Raw genomic sequence first — 16,683 nt, 5'->3', positions numbered from 1 at the left:
AATTGCGCAATAAATAATTAAAAATGGTTTCGCATAGTATTGACTTGTTTATAAAATTACCTGGACATAGTACATTTTCATGACGAATCCATTTCCTGCATTTTCAGGACTAACGCTCAGCCAGGAAGCGGACGGTGTATGGGCATACAATCGGTCAAAGAGTCCAATCTTCGTGCACTCACCCACCTTGGACGAACCGGAATCGAGGACCCTGCTGGTTTACCGGGTGCCATCGGGTTTCTGTCTCAACATCTTCGATCGCGCCAAGATCCTGCAGCTTCCATATAACGGCGGTGGCGGTGGCGGTAATGGTGGCCAGACCGCCGGATTTGCCGCTTCCGGCCCCGTCGACATTAACTCCGTCCGCATCAGCTTCGTCAAAGGCTGGGGACCCAAGTACTCGCGACAGGAAGTCACCTCCTGCCCGTGCTGGCTCGAAGTCCTCTTGGCGCCGTGTAGGTGATCGTCCCCCAGGCTAGCCGGGCCGAAAGGATATCGTCAAGTCTCGTCCCTAACTCGCGTCTCTTCTTCCTCCTCGTTGTCGTCGTCGTTGTTGTTGTTGTTGTGCTCGAGGAGGATCGCTGATAATGATGCGACGACCGTGGCCTTTAGCTCCGTCCTAACGAGAGCTGTGTTAATAATGACTAAATGAAACGAAAAAAAAAAAAACGTGCCGGGGGCGACCGCCAGCGACATGTGCTGGGGTTGCCCCAACAACCCCAAGCAGTCTTACCAAAGTACACGCCGTAAAAATAATACGTCTAAGGAACAACGTCGCGTTCCGTTTCGACAGTAGAACGAGAGGTAGAAACGAAGATCGGAAATCGTTCGTCGAGCGTGTTCATCGAGCGCGTACGAACGGAGGAATTTACATTAACGAGTGGTACATGGGATTTTTCTTATGAAAATGTGTGTTTGATTCGATTAATTTTTTTTATTCTCTCGATAATTTAGGCTCGTCGATGTTACTCTCGAGATTCATGTGAGAATTTTCGACAAGGGAAGCGGAGAGTCGGGCTTCCGATAGGTCTAGTCACTTGCGTTTATGGTCTGCATGCGCCGATTCGCGAATTCGCGTGCATAGATTCTGAATTCAACATGGCAGGGGAAATTCTTAGTCTTATAAAGATGAAACATGAAGCAAAGAATAATATCGACAAAGAGGTATGCAGGTCAAATCTTTTTAACAATTTTGCTCCGTTTTTTTTTCCAAAAGTGATTACTAAGAAAGATTTTTTATCAAACATTCAAATAATAAAGCTTATTAAGATAGTCGATGCGATATGTGTAATATGTAAAAAAATTAAATATTTAGCTACTTTTAAATAATTTCGATAAATTATTACGAGAAAATTATTCTCTCTTTGTTGTAAATTTAAGCTTCGCAAACTCGTTATAATTCGTAGAATTTATGTTACTGAAAACAAAAATTAATTAATATATTTATAATTAATTTATATATTTATGAGATTAATATGTAAAGTTATAAAAAATGATTACGTGTTTAATATGCATTTAAATTAGTTTTTATGGAAATTAAATATTTTCTATATACAATTTTTATACAAATTTGTAAGAAATAGAATATCATTTTTTTAAAGTACGAAAAATATTTTAAAGTAGGACTTTAAATATTATAATATTTATTAGTATAATATTTAATATTATATTTAATATTATATTATTTAATAAATATATATAATATATTTTTAAATAAGATCAATAATTAAAATTAGGCTTAAATGCAATTCTTAGATTGACTATGGTGCAACATCTACAACTTGGCAACATTATTTGATGGATACAACTCAAGAGTCGAAAAAAAATTTGTCAAATCATGAGGTCTTTTATCGATAAGACAAATTCTCCAATTGCATTTGTACTGTGCTCTAATTGTTTCTTTTTGCTATTAAAAAAATCCAAAGACAAGGACTAAAATGTTTGTAATATTATCGTTTTGTATTTCTCGACTAATATATGCTCCATCAACTGCATTTAGCTTCATTTAAGCATAATTTTAATTATTCATTTGCATCATAGATGTTGATTTGACTATTTCAAATAAGATTATTTTTATTAATTTGAGTGCTTCAGTAACATAAGTTCTATAACAAGTTACGAAATAGTACTGGAATCGAGTAGTTGCGCTATTGATTAATGTTAAAACAAAACGTGCCACGAGTTCTGAAAGTGTTATCTCCGGTCGTCGTTCGGTGCTGTACATACGTATAGTATATGTACATACACTGTGCCTTCCCAGCTTCCCTCCGTGGTGCAGCGCGTACTCTCGGGAAATAAAAGTGCGCCACGTGCCAAGCTCGTTTCGCACGAAAAATATAATGCCTCCTCCTCCTTTTTCTCCGGAGCTTTGTACTACAGTAATACAATGTACTGTGATAACAGTTCGACGCAAGTCTTTTGTTTTTTCTTCCCTTTTTTTACGATTGACGCGTTGCGAAGACGAGAGAGAAACAATGCAGAACGAAATACGTTCACGTATAATGATTAAACAGAGGAGATTCTGCACATCGGAAATGAGAGAAACGATGTCATTAATTTTGCGAGAATTATTTCCTCGGCTTATCTTAATCGTTGAAACTGAAATTTCTAGGTGAAAAATAACTTATGTATTAAAGCTTTCTTTTTTTCTGTAAAAAAATTTATATTTCTGGTTTTCGACATGCAGAAACTTTTCTCAGAGAAATTGTACACGAGATGCATATATACAATATGCAAACGTTTTTTTATATATACTCTGTAGATACGAATCGATTTTGAAAGAAGAAAAGAGCGATACATAGTGTTCAGAATAATAATGTTTAAGTACATACGATATATAATATGTACCAGTCATACGTATTCATTTACACTAACATACGCAATACATACATGCATACATAAATACACACACACATACAATCGACTGATCGATCCGTAGGGTTTTTTCGACCATTAGTTTACTTTCGTACTACCGCTTTTATCGATGTAAAAGTGGCCGTTACTTTGTAATGATGATTGAACGAATGGATAGCTACGAGAACGTTATATTGTGATGTGTATACGCCGTTTGAATGTTATATATTATTATGTATACAGAGACGTATACGCAAAAATGTTCATAGGTAGCTAACTGTGTCAGAGGGAAAGAAGGAAATAGATTGAAAGGGAACGAGAGTCGGGTTAGATCATCGGCAAAAATAATTGTAACGACGATAAAAGGAATTCCGCCGACAGATTATTCACTCTGAGCGACTCCGCGACTTGCTTTTCGTAGTCCCTTTTTCACTGCCCCCAACACGTTGTGGTCGAGATCTATTTAACCGCCTCCTTTTGCCGCAATTAAGACCGAACGCACTGCTGCTTGTGCACTGCTTTGGAATGCGTTTAAAAAATTATATTACATATATACGTTGTCCGCGCGATGTGCAAGATGGTATTTAATGATTTAGTCCGAGACATGTCCGCATCTTCTCAAAGGAATTTAAGTTATCTCGATGTCATCGTTTTGAGCTCGAGGTACTAATATTTGTCTCAACGATCTTTGTCTCTTTATATATATATATATTTCTCATCATTAATTTTGCTAATATATTTGGCAATGATATCTTTATAATGTTTTAATTTTCATTAAAGTTGCAATAATTCAAAAGAAAGATGATATAATAGAAATAGTTAATTTTAAAATGTGCATAAAGATAATGGATTCATATTATGTCTAATTTTCAAGAGGAATTTGTTTTATATAAAACGAGCTCTGTTGGATATCACATGTTGAAAATTGGACGGATGATATAAATCCTCGATGACACAATGAATAATACAAGACAGAGACTCGATTTATAATGTTAAATATAATTTGTGTTGAGATTCGCAAATTGATCATTTGTATACGTTAACATGTACAAAATGTATAATGATTCGTGCGAATATTTGTATCTCTTGCTCGCTATATCGCGCTTAAGCATTCAAAAGGGAGCATACACGGCCGTTGCGCATTAAGAACAAAAAGGAACTTACGAAGGCGTACTAAAATTAATGGTAAGACTGTCCTACGACGTAAATACCACGACCGAGCGCTTCTTCTCTTCTGAAATGCCTGTCGTAATAAATGCGAGAGCGATTTTTCCTCCGTTTGAGGAATTTAAAGGAAGAAAAGATTCACGCTCGTGCAAAAATACGAAAGAAATTCAAACGCGATATAATTTCTGAGAAGACTTTTTTCTGAGAAAGGAAAAAAAAGATTGATAGCTTATAGATTTTCTAATAGTAAATTTGCAATAATAAATTTGTTTAATAATTAAAGAAAAGGATAAAAAAGAAGTAAGCACTCATTCATAGATCTTTCTTCGATCTTTTCAGTCTTTTATATTTTTTATGAATTTAAACTTTTTGGAGCTTTATTTTCGTCTGTTAAATTCAATAATTTTTATATAATAGACTGTTATAATCATAGTTTTTAATATCAAAATCTTTTTGATATTCTTTATTGTTCTCTTTGTTGTTCTGTTTTTCAATCTTTTTCAAAATGTCCGATATAGAAATATTATTTATAGATTGTATTTGTATACACATTCAGAAAATGCAAAGAAATTTTAATGGAAGATTTTCGCGTGAATTTCTTGTAGTGTCATAAAATGACCGAAAATACGAGAATCTAAGATTAATTTTAAAAGGAAGCTCAGATGTGTGTAAATAATATAATATATACGTCTTCGATGAAGATTTTCTCAGATAAGAAAAGCTAAATACATATGTTGTATACATTCGTAAATTGCGTGAAACATTTTTGCATTTCGATTGAAAACATAGATTCATGTAATGCATGGATTGTCTTCTTTCACTTTACCTTTATTCGTTCTGCGTTATTTTTCCCTTACATCTTCCCTTCGCGCTTCGTCATCTTCTATTTTTCTACAATCCTCATTTTCCATTTTTCATTCAAGTCTTGACGTTCTGTTTTATTTTTTTTCGAGATTATTGACAGCAAATCTTTTTGTTTGAAAAATGACTTTTGATTTTTATATCGTATCTCATTATTTTTAATTCATTTGATATAAAAGTTTATAGAGTCTCCGGATTTTGTGATATAATATTGCTTTTGTATCATTTCGTAAGGAAAATTATTACATCAGCAAATGGCTGTCTATCCGAAGCGCGTCAAGCAAGACTGAGGTTTCCGATTATAAGAATAATTTATCCTTACGCCTGTATATCCGAGTTGCGAGATTTATCTCAAACGAAATGATTGGCGACAGCCAATTATAAAAGAGCCGGCCACTTGTTTGACGAGTTACCGTTTCTCTCGGACGACGCGACGTGCCATTATCCAGTAGTAATAATAACGAGAGTAATAATACTAATGTTAACGACCGAACGACAATTAGAGCTGTTTTCTAGCGTTTTACTAACTCTCAACTGCTATCGGCCGACCGACCACTCCACGTGTCTTTGTGGGGGCTAGGTTTAAATAATCTTTAAACCGTAGTTATACACATATACACATGCAATACGAAAGTTCCTCGTTAGCGAGATTAGATGCCTTCGAGCCAATTAATTCACCGCGTTTCCGAGTTTGACTGAAACTTTTTTTGCTTGGAGGGGAGAAAAATTATGCGACAAAATGAGAAAAATTTGCCATTGAAAATTAAGCAAATGAACGAATGAAGGCAGCTAATTTCCCTATAAGGACTCTACGTCTGTGAAACATAGTGCCTTTACATAGCCGTTCACTGTTACATTAAATTAATTAGTGTTTAGAGCGACAGACAACTTAGCGATTATCACGCGTATCGATAAAAACTAACTGTTGTTGATAGGTAAGCGCTTTATCGGCATCGGTACGGTATTACTGCCCCTCTGCTCGTATGTATTTTTCCTCCTTTCGAATTTGTTGATTTTCTCTCTTCTTCTTTATTTTTCAGATTGATATATACAAGAATGATATATATACCAGATGGGAACTTTCATAAAAAAAGAGAGGAAAAGAACTTTGATACATTTAGATAAATTTCCGCGACTTCTGCCGTGTCTTACGTTTTAGAGATACGCTTTATACATCCGTTAGGATGTAATGAATAAAGAAATAGTGCCTTACCACGAGATATTGTGCTTTTCGAAAGTTCAAATAGTCGGAGAGAAAAGAGAGCGTTCTAAAAATGGGCAACTTTTAAATATTTCCCTTTCAGTCGTATCTTAAATTGTAATCTCGCAAAATTGATAAAACGCATCATTTTTCGCCGTCAAAGAGAATTTACGTATAAAAAAAATCGATCATTTCGCCGGAAATCATTGCGAGTTCGTCGACGAATTTGGAAACACGAAATGATCTAAAAGAGATATGTTTCTATTTCGATTAGAAAGGAATCCTGCAAAAGTTATCGATACTTTTCACAATATTTCGAAAAATGTTATATAAACCTAAAAGAATATTTTTTAATATTTTTTAATGACATAAGCATGTTTGTTTATGCACATTATATTTTCGAAATTCGTCGATATAAAAATAATGAATACTCCTTTGCTCGACGATCACTCGTATGATTTCCGAATTGAAATCGACGAGCAAAAGTTTGAAGATACATCGTTTATTTAATATATTTATAGATAAAAAAGCCTTCGATAGTGGCTACCCCAATTCCTCATTTTCGAATCACGCGCAATAAGATATACGCTAAACAAAATATATATTAGATATGCATATTATTACATGTAATTGATGCACGGGAGACGAATCGAAATGAAATAAGCAACGCGTTGCTGTATATATTGTACATAAAGTATGTACGCATGTGCGCGCACATATGCATACGTTATACATACTATGTATATATTATATATTATGTCGTCGGCGACGACGATAATAATGAATAACGAATGGTAGTAATAATAATTATAATAAAGAAAGCAGATATCGAATAAGTGCGAATAGCGTAACGGAATAACGATATATTATTAGGTACCACACACCCTGAGAACTCACAATATATATTATTTTCAATATCATTGTATTCGATTCCGAAATCAAGTAACACACGCTTACTAAGCGACGATCGTGTGTCAACGATCAAGGAAATCCTCTCCACTCATTTTTACGAGAAAAAGAAAATATATGAAATTGCAAATTTGTACCCGCCGCGTTCTTAATGATCAAACACCAATCATACCACAAGTCCTACTATGAATCTCCATGTATGATATATATATAAGTGCTATTTTATATATTATATTTATTATACTCAATTAAATTATTTTACATTTTCCTTGGCAAACAACACGCAAAACATTTGCTCAGAATAATAAATAATTTTTGAAAAATGAAAAAAGATTGCGATAAATATATACTCTTTGAGAAAAAGTTAATTGTAATAGATAATATATAAATATGATAATAATATAGATCCAGTTTTTATATGATACATAATGTTTATAATGTCATCGGAAGATGATCGCAGTTTAACACATACTTTATAATAGGTAGGTAGATGTTCTATAAGCATCGGGTGATTAAATCCTGAAACTCTTGTAGAGCTTGCCATAGGAAACGATACTTGAACCGCTTAGAAGCTGCCAGATAAGTATTTTCCGTTCACTACGATGATTAATGCGTAAACTTGTAAAGTGCATTAGTCTGTTTCTCTCCTCTTTCCCTTCTTCTTCAACGATGTAATACAACGCTAACATTTCCCGGATCGTTGTGCTTTTTTCGCGGAATTGGACATCGATAAATTAAAATATCTTCTCTATTTCTCTCTCTCTTTCTTTCTTTCATTTTATTTTTAACATTTAATATTAACAACTTTTATTTCAAATTCTAACACTGTCGCAACAAAGATCGTTTTTACACTTCTCTCGCTAATCGAAACATGCATTCAAAACTACGCAACGTATTACATTCCACACGGATATACGAAATGTACAGTATAATTTAATAAATATTTCTATTAAAACGATTATATATATTTACAAAGAGATATAATTTGATCGACAATCTCTCATTAGATATGAGGTATATCATTGTTCAATAAAATCAAAACAATTCATCAATGAATTGTTTAATAATAAAAAATAGTTTATTATGTATCATTCAAAATTCTTTATCTAAATAAACGTCGTGTATTTCTCGAAATAAATATAATAAACTTAAAAAATAAATCTCTAATTATGATTTTACTGAATATTGATATAAAATATAAGTATGAGAAAGTTTGAATATAAACTTGATAAAACCGAAAATTTGTCGATCGATGCTGATAATTATTATTTACAGATTAATGTATAAGCACCATCATATATATATTATAAATTTTATACAAATGTCACAGCGCGTAAAAAAGTAATATGGAACACTTTATTTGACACTTTGGGCTTTTCTTCAAGTTTAACATATCCTTTCCTCTTTTCCTGACTTCTTTTCTTTACTCGGAATCAAAAAGGACAGCAAACCGCCAACTGAAGAGAATAAATTCTTTATTTTAATTATTATCCTTTTTACTTTTTATTTATCTTTTATTTATCATTCAATTTTAATAATTCTCTGTTATTCTTTTTCTATTATTTTTCTATTATTCTTTAATCTATTAAAATCAAGTTTTGAGAAATTATTCGATAAAATTAAATATGACAAAAAGATGATTGCAAAACTTCTGGAAATATTAAATATATTTTGTGTTTTCTTTTTTAATTTTTCTTAAATGAATCTGATACATTTTATTATACTCACATATGGTGATACCGGCCAGTAGGAATATCGGAATCTCGCAGCTGATATCCAACAGCATACCGAATGCTAGATTACTCACTACCGCACCACATCTGCCCAAGCAGGCCATCATGCATAACGCTACGGCAGAAACATGCGTTGGGAAGACGTCGACTGCCACGCTGGAAAGCACAATATTTGCTGTGGCCGCCATCAGGGAAAAAATGCACGCTGTTATGAGGAGCTGCAACGAGGAGTTGACGAAGTACATACCGAGCCCAGCGATACCAGCTATAAGCATCGTAGCCACTATAAAGGAAAAAAATATTCTTGTTAAAAAGGGATAAACCAGAGATCTTTAAAAAAACAATTTTGTAATAATAATATTAGTAGTAATAATTCAGGATTATATACGTAGCACTTACCCGGCATTGTTTGACGACTAACTCGATTTGCCAGATGTCCAGAGATGATATTCCCGAATAAGCAAATGGCATTGATCGTTAGAGAGTTAATAAACACTCGCTCGTCTATGTGTGGTTTGCATTCCCTTGTGGCTTCGTTCGCCAAAAGGACAAACGCTTCCTCCAGAATCGGATTGTGATTCGCTAACTGTGTATTGTGTATCAACTCACAGACTGTCACTGATACATTCGAATACGATTGATAGTAGCTTTCGAAGCGATTGAACAATTCTGGCAGCCAAAGACTAAAGCCATAATACCTAAACATACCAATCGAAAAGATAGATTTGACAAATATTTCCTTTTATATTAGTACAATTGATCTATTATTACTATATAATATATACTATTAATACTATTTAATATATATTAATATTATATAATAAAAAGTAATGATATAAAGAGAATAGAGAACTTTTTTTGCTAGTAAAATCATACAATTCTAACAAATATTTTTTTAAATAGCACTTAAATATGTACGTTTTTACTTTAGTTGAGAGAAACTCACCCAAACATGTTCGTGAAATAAATCGTCCACAAGAGAACAGCGTACTTTAAGAAGGGTGGCGAGGTAATGGTACGCAATTGCCACCAAATATTTTTTATCAATTCCGTTAACGTATCCGTCGAGGAAACTGATGTCTTGTCCTTTTTTAATTCAAACTCGGTGTCAGGAAGGAGTTCCTTTACCTAGGTAAAGACACATCGCGTCAGTTGAAGAAAGATATCGTTTACAATCCGGAAATTCAAAAGTGAACATTATTTTCGCACTCACCGGAAATTCGCTTTTGTCACGTCCGGTATTTACTGCGTAGATCTTTTGAAGAATCACGAGAGCCTCGTCGGTTTTACCTTGCGATACCAAGAACTTTGGACTTTCGGGATACATGAGAGCTATTATTGCTATAATAAAAGTTGGCAAGCTAATAACGCCAAGGAATAATCTCCACGAATTGTACAAAATGCCGTAGAATTCGAAGGATATCGGCAACGGTATGATAATCCACGCCAAGCCTGGATAAATTAAGATTATCAATAAATTAATATTAATAACATACATTATCTAAAAAAATGGATTTAAGAGTTCTCCATCCATTGATAATATTTAAAAAAATTATTACCAGGTAATATCAACCAAGCGAGAGTGAAGAAAAAGCCCAGGAAACAAACGCTTTTCGCTCTGTGTTTCTCTGCATAAAATTCACCAAGGTACGTGTATAACAAGGAACCAGGTGCACCCATCCTAAAATTAACGGAAAAATCATATGTAGGTACGACATATTTAATTCATATTTGTTGTTTCATTCACAAGTTCATTCGCTACTCACAAGAATCCGCTTATGACTCTGAACACTAGGAATAGCTTGAAACTTTGCGAGAAACTTCCAATCAATGTCAAGATACTATCGCAAAAGAGAGTCAACAACAAAATATTTCTTCTTCCGTAGGCTCCTGCGAAGACTCCCCAGAAAAGGGCGCTGATTACTGAACCTAGAGCAAACAAATATGTGTTAATAATCTAAATATAAAAGCTTCAAAAGCTTTTATGATTTAAAAGCGTAAGTTTTGAGAAAGAGAAATGCAAGTTTAGTAACTTTAGGATTTTACCTAGAAGAAAGCCGACGTTCAGAAGCCCTTTTTCCTCAGATCTCATATTCAGATCACATTCGGCTGATGGCAAAATGTACGCGTTTGCACCATATTGACAGCCAACGCAGACAAACATCACGCCACAAACCAACAATAAAGTGTACTGATACTTTCCATTTCCTACAAAGAAATGTAATTTAATTAAAAAAGCTGAACATCATGTAAAATGCATGATTCAAAATAATGCAACGAGAATTTACCACATATCTCCATCGCTTTCTCAAAATCTGCGGTTTCTTCTGTAGACGCATTCCGATTTTCTTTTTCTAAAAATCAAAGTTTTTTTAAATTTATTTAGAGAGAAATAGGAGCATAATAATTATTATAAAACATAAATGTGATTTACGTATTAAATCTAAAATTAAAATTAAATTAGATTTTTTTTAATGAGATACCTGATTTACGTCATGAACATATATTCGTTTATATCGCACTGCCGATGTGTGCGAAAATCATGTAAGACTCGAAGTTTTATAAGCAAGCATATGCGTATATTCAAAATTTAACAATATTCCAAATTTTGCGAAGATACATCACGTATATACATAAATCACATATACACAATTGATTACGCACGTCAAAATTTTTCTATATTTGCCTGTCTGCATTATGGAATCGAAAAAAATGCGCCTGTCGTTCGCATTCCTTAAACGTAATAGTCACCGAATTACACAGGTGCGTATACTTTTACTTATCACTACGTTCATTAATTGAGTGCAATATCGATCAATAAGGATTTATTATATGCGTTTACTCCTAAATTCACAATACTCCTAAATCTCACTTATGACGTTTGCATCACACATGACGTTTTACACGACGTGCATGCTCGATATGATATCGAATTCTTATCCTTGCTGTCACGAACGGAATAATTTTAATGAGGATATGAGTGTATATGAATATATGTATATCATTTTTAATTCTGCTGAATCGCGCGTGACATTTATTTCCTTAAGTCATATATTATTTAACAAATTGCAATTAAAAATTCCAAATTAAAAAATTTCGAAATATAAAAATTTTGTGTAAGTGATAATATTAAATTAATTTATATAAAGAATTTCTTGATTAAATTAAGATAAATTATATTTTTAAATGATTGTTAGACTTTATATGTGATGGCCCAATCGCCGAAATTAATTTAAAGTGCGAGAAAAAATATTCAAGCAAAATTTATATTACAAAATTTTAAATATTTCAATAGTAATTAATTAATTATCATGCAGTATTTTACTATCATTTTCTCGGCGTATTTTTAAGACATCTAGTCATCTTGTTGTCATTTGAGCAAGAAAGTAAAATGCGAAATACACCGTATATTATCGAATTCTTTTTCAAAACGCAATCGCGACAAGTGTTGGTAAAAAGAAATAAGAAATAATTTTCTTATTATAATTAATAATTATTATTTTTCATAAATGGCAAGAAATTGATCGCGATTATAGCAAGATCTGTAATGAATACTTCAAGTGGATATTCTGGTAATATTTATTATCTCAAATAAAAATCGAAGCGATAGATACAAAAATTATAAATTATAAAATCAATTTATTATAATTCTTGTAATTCTTAATATAATAATAATAATTAGTCCTTTAAAGATACATAGAGAAATAATTTTTATCCATTGTTTTAAATTTTTCGCTGATCTAAATATGTAATTTATCATTCGGATTGAAATAATACACAAATGCAAAATTGATTAAATTAATTAAATTAAATACATTAGAATAATGAAAAGTAGTCAATTGCTTATAGAAAGAATAAATCATCACGGAAAAAAATAGCGATAAACTTCAGGACTTTGGAGAAAACTTTTGATTCGATTATACATTTTAATTTCATTTTTAAAATAAATATAATATTAAATTATTAAAATGTTAAGCTATTGTGATTTATTTCGATGATTTCGGATCAAATTATTGGGATATGACTCATTTTGTTATCCATATTTGTTGAAACAAAGCCACATATGTTCACTTCATGTTTGCTTCGTGGGAGGTAATATTATTTTTCAATTGAAATAAACGCACAATAAAAAACCGGTAATAAACCGGTATATTGACGTAAAGCCATCTTTGTGCACGCGTCTTTTTGTGTCCCAGTGTCGCAATTCAATAATTATCTTGCGTTTCGTAGATGAATGCTAACCCACTAAACGTTACATCGCTTGTTGCATAAGAAATTTCATTGTCATTGCACTCGCAAAATATAACGACGACGTTTGTCACAGTAAATCAAATTATTTTTAAATTCAAATTATTTGAGTAATTGTGGTGTTTTTCTCATGAAAACTTACACGCATAAATATACAGCATAATTTAATGCAAATTATACCAATTGTAAGTACTATCGAACAATAAGACAAAAAAATGCAAACATGAAGGTGACGTGAGACTGAACGATGAAATGCACGTGAGCTCGACAAAGAAACTCGCTGGCATGACTTTAATCGGCCGATTATACGTAAAGTGGCGAATTAAGGGATAATTACAGGCGTAATTGTACTTTACCACTTCGAAAGAATCGATGGCGCAATTGTTACATTACAATTTGGCCGATGATAAAATTTGTCTATATAATTGATATTTTATTCGAATAATTCAACTAAAATGGATATAAATAAAATAAAATTATTTTATAATGAATTTATAAATGTCGAGCAATTGTTTAAATGAATAAATAAAATAAATATTAGCTCATCACTGCAATGCTATTAATTATTCTATAAATCAATTAGAAAAAAGCAATATTCTTATAAGAAGATATTACATCGATGATAATAATGAGCAAGCGAAACGTTAGTTTTGAGAAATACGTAAGATTTTTTAAAAATAATTTATTTTTCTGTTTACATAGGAAAGCAAACTGAAAACTTGGCAACGAGATAATAAAATAATAAGATACGAAGCAAAGTGATATTATTGAGGAAATATTTAAGAATCAGATTTAAATTAGTTGGCATCAAATATATCTCATGAATTCGTGCCAAAAGAGGAAATAAATAGAAGATGGATTCAATATCCTGACTGAAATTTAATCTACACAAAAATTATTGCTAAAATAGTTTCAATAGTTTAATATAAATTCTATGTTTGAGATTAATTAAAAATTTTGATTTTAATATTGAAGTTTAAAGAAAACGTAATTTTCTCTTTTACAAATAATTCAAAATATATGTGATATTAATAGACGCATGTCGCTACGGGGTAATTTTCGATTATACTTTTTTTTTTAAATTCTAATCAACAAGTACCCCAGCACCTTAGGAAAATATACCAAATTACAGACTGACCTACTGACAGGGAGATGGTAGAGATACGGCTGACCATGGTGCAGCACCGGGAAAAATTTCCAAGAGCAATGTCCGGTACTACGACAGGCGCAATCTCTTTGGTTGCACGACGAAGAAGCCTAATCTGCGACTGCCGATTGTGGGTGGTACGGAAAAGTCGTGACCTCCCTTGAACGTCGCTCGCCGATGACGATGGATCGACACATCGACCGGAATCGTCGCCGCGACGCTTTAAATATTATGTCACGCGCGAGCGCGAATGCGAATCCAAAAATACTTCCCCACTTTTTCGCGCCGATCGCAGTAATTGATCGGAAGGAGGTCCAAGTGCTCATTATTCCACGCGAATACACCTGCGTGTTGTAATAACATAATTATTAGCCAGGATGGTAAACACATTCATAATAAAGTACAATTGAATCTCTTTATTATTCGTGATTCGAATATTAATTAAATTTGTAAGAATCTAATTTAAAATATATTTTTATTATTATTTAGTAGACTATACTCTGCTATTACTTAAAATACACAAAATGACAACACAAAGATGTGCAATTTTTTATTTAATAAAGCTCAAAATCAATGATTAATTAAACATTATAAGAGATTATTAAACATTATAAGAGATTTGTGAAAATTCTTCTTCACACATATATATAAATATCTATAATTTCTTGAAAATTTTTCTATTTAGAAAAAACTTTTTCTAATCTCACAATAAATTATTATTTTTTTATCGGGATTGAAAAATGGCAATTTATGCATGTCAGAAAAATAAATAAAACATATAACGGACCTGATTTCTTAACCTGTTGATGTTCGACTTTAATGTATTAATATTTCATCGAATTTCATCGTATTTCTGCTTACGCATCATTAACTTTCGAGCTAAGTAAAATCTCCAAAAAAAGATCTACATCTGTTCACGTAGATCCCCATCTGTGATGGAAATCACGCGTTGTAGAAGACAACTGAAATGATAAAATTGAAAAAATCTATGCGAAAACAGTTCATTTGAGCTGATAGATTTGTTTCATTAATTCGTTATTACAGTTTTTTTTATCAAAAAATTGTCAGACAGAAAAGTCAATCGTCGCGTGATCGATTGGATAACGGTCTTTTTAATTGCAAGCGAATTAAATTGCTCCCCAGCAGCGAATATTTTATAAATAATTGCGTTCATATGTTCACGATCTATTCACTTATGACGTTTTAATTGCAAACGAATTAAGTTGCTCCCCAGCAGCGACATTTTATAAATAATTGCGCTCATGTGTTCGCGGTCCATTCGATTTCTTTCTTCGCGGTATTGTTGTCCCAAGTGTCTTTTTTGCATTTTAAGCTTCGACAATGGGATCTATTAGCGGACTCCATTACTGTTATTATCTGCTAGAATAATGTCATTCTTTGCAAAATTATTTTTCTGTTCATTTCAAAAGTCTGAACGTTTTTCGTATAAATTGGAACAAAAAAATTTAAACATTAAATATATATAAATTAAACTATATCTTCTATTATTGCTTGTACATCCTAAAATATTGATTATTTTTAAATGCAAGGTTAAAAAGAGATTCTTCGTAGAAGTAATTGATTTTACTGACTGTAATTGAAAAGTCCTATATCTTGTCTAGATAGAGTTGTTTGTCTCCAGCTACGAGTAACGTTACTTATATTTAAACGCACTGCAATTTCGTATTTACAGTATGCAATGAGTATGCATACGATCATACATATATAAGGCCGATCAGGACAATATCGGCAATTACAAGAATGTTTGTCATGGGTGCGGTTCTTCTTTCATTAAGGAGACCAGACACCCTTGAAGAGCTAAAAGTTGACATGTGTATGTCCGTTGACCTGAGAATTAGGACCAAATCGATATTTCAACTCCATTTTTTTCTTACCATTCAATATTGTAGTTATCTGTGTATGACAACTGTTTCTATTGCATAAATAATTCGTTTGTATAAAAGTATAATTAAAATTATATAAAGTTTGTAAATGTATAAAAATAATATAAAATAAATGGCAGTGATGCGAAAGGTATCTGTCTCATGATTGTAAAAACATTTATGACTTATTACACACACATTTGAAAATTACATAATATAATAATATTAAGATATATAAAGCTAAATGAAGTAAAAAAATCTCGTATTAATTAATTGCGTTGATGCTCATATTTCTGTTTCAAAATCTATTCATTGGCAAGCACGGAAATTTGATGTGCATCTTTAGATCACGCGTTTTACATACAATAAAAGATTAATTATAAATAATATAATTTTCCATTATATGTTACGTTTATAATAAAAAAAATTAATACAATCGCAATAAATATTAGAACGTCAAATTCGATCATATTGTATTCCTGATCCACAATAGATATATGTATCAAACGGTGATTTTACCAGCAGTGAAAATGAAAATGACTAGAATTTCTATGTAGTTTCTAAAATGAGTATAGATGACGCAAGAACATCACAGAAAACGCCGAGCTGATAGCTCTCAGTTTCATTTTCTACGAGGTTACGAAAGATAAAAATAGGCTCAGATGGCAGTGGGTCTGTTCT

The 16,683-nt window shown here is 32.2% G+C and overlaps 2 protein-coding genes and 1 long non-coding RNA gene across 5 annotated transcripts in view; 2 read left to right on the top strand and 1 right to left on the bottom strand.

Annotated features, from left to right (window-relative positions):
* The window catches only part of Dad (Daughters against dpp), a 64,928-nt gene extending 57,801 nt beyond the window's left edge, over positions 1 to 7,127 (top strand). For all 3 annotated transcript variants that reach the window (XM_083106960.1, XM_083106961.1, XM_083106962.1), the window contains one exon: positions 108 to 7,127. In XM_083106960.1, the coding sequence (XP_082963086.1) occupies positions 108 to 463 (356 nt within the window). In that variant the 3' untranslated portion in view covers positions 464 to 7,127. The remainder of the gene's footprint in view (positions 1 to 107) is intronic.
* A 250-nt stretch (positions 7,128 to 7,377) lies between these two features.
* On the bottom strand, positions 7,378 to 14,454 carry LOC145976052 (synaptic vesicle glycoprotein 2C). The gene is made up of 10 exons (XM_083106963.1): positions 14,111 to 14,454; positions 11,013 to 11,078; positions 10,771 to 10,932; positions 10,491 to 10,653; positions 10,284 to 10,405; positions 9,938 to 10,176; positions 9,671 to 9,852; positions 9,124 to 9,422; positions 8,720 to 9,007; positions 7,378 to 8,448 (listed from the first exon to the last, which is right to left on the bottom strand). The coding sequence occupies exons 1-10, from the start codon at positions 14,145 to 14,147 to the stop codon at positions 8,378 to 8,380; spliced, it is 1,629 nt and encodes a 542-aa protein (XP_082963089.1). The 5' UTR covers positions 14,148 to 14,454; the 3' UTR covers positions 7,378 to 8,377.
* LOC145976068 (uncharacterized) lies at positions 9,722 to 11,061 on the top strand. The gene is made up of 6 exons (XR_014440180.1): positions 9,722 to 9,733; positions 9,837 to 9,856; positions 9,978 to 10,155; positions 10,287 to 10,433; positions 10,611 to 10,721; positions 10,810 to 11,061. It is a non-coding gene; the product is annotated as an uncharacterized LOC145976068 (long non-coding RNA).
* Positions 14,455 to 16,683: the final 2,229 nt, after the last annotated feature.

This window comes from Camponotus vicinus, unplaced genomic scaffold, assembly GCF_025532165.1.
Source record: "Camponotus vicinus isolate PSW18456_S1 unplaced genomic scaffold, iyCamVici1.0 SCAF_8, whole genome shotgun sequence".
NCBI lineage: Eukaryota > Metazoa > Arthropoda > Insecta > Hymenoptera > Formicidae > Camponotus > Camponotus vicinus.
This window is presented reverse-complemented; position numbering and strand designations above follow the sequence as displayed.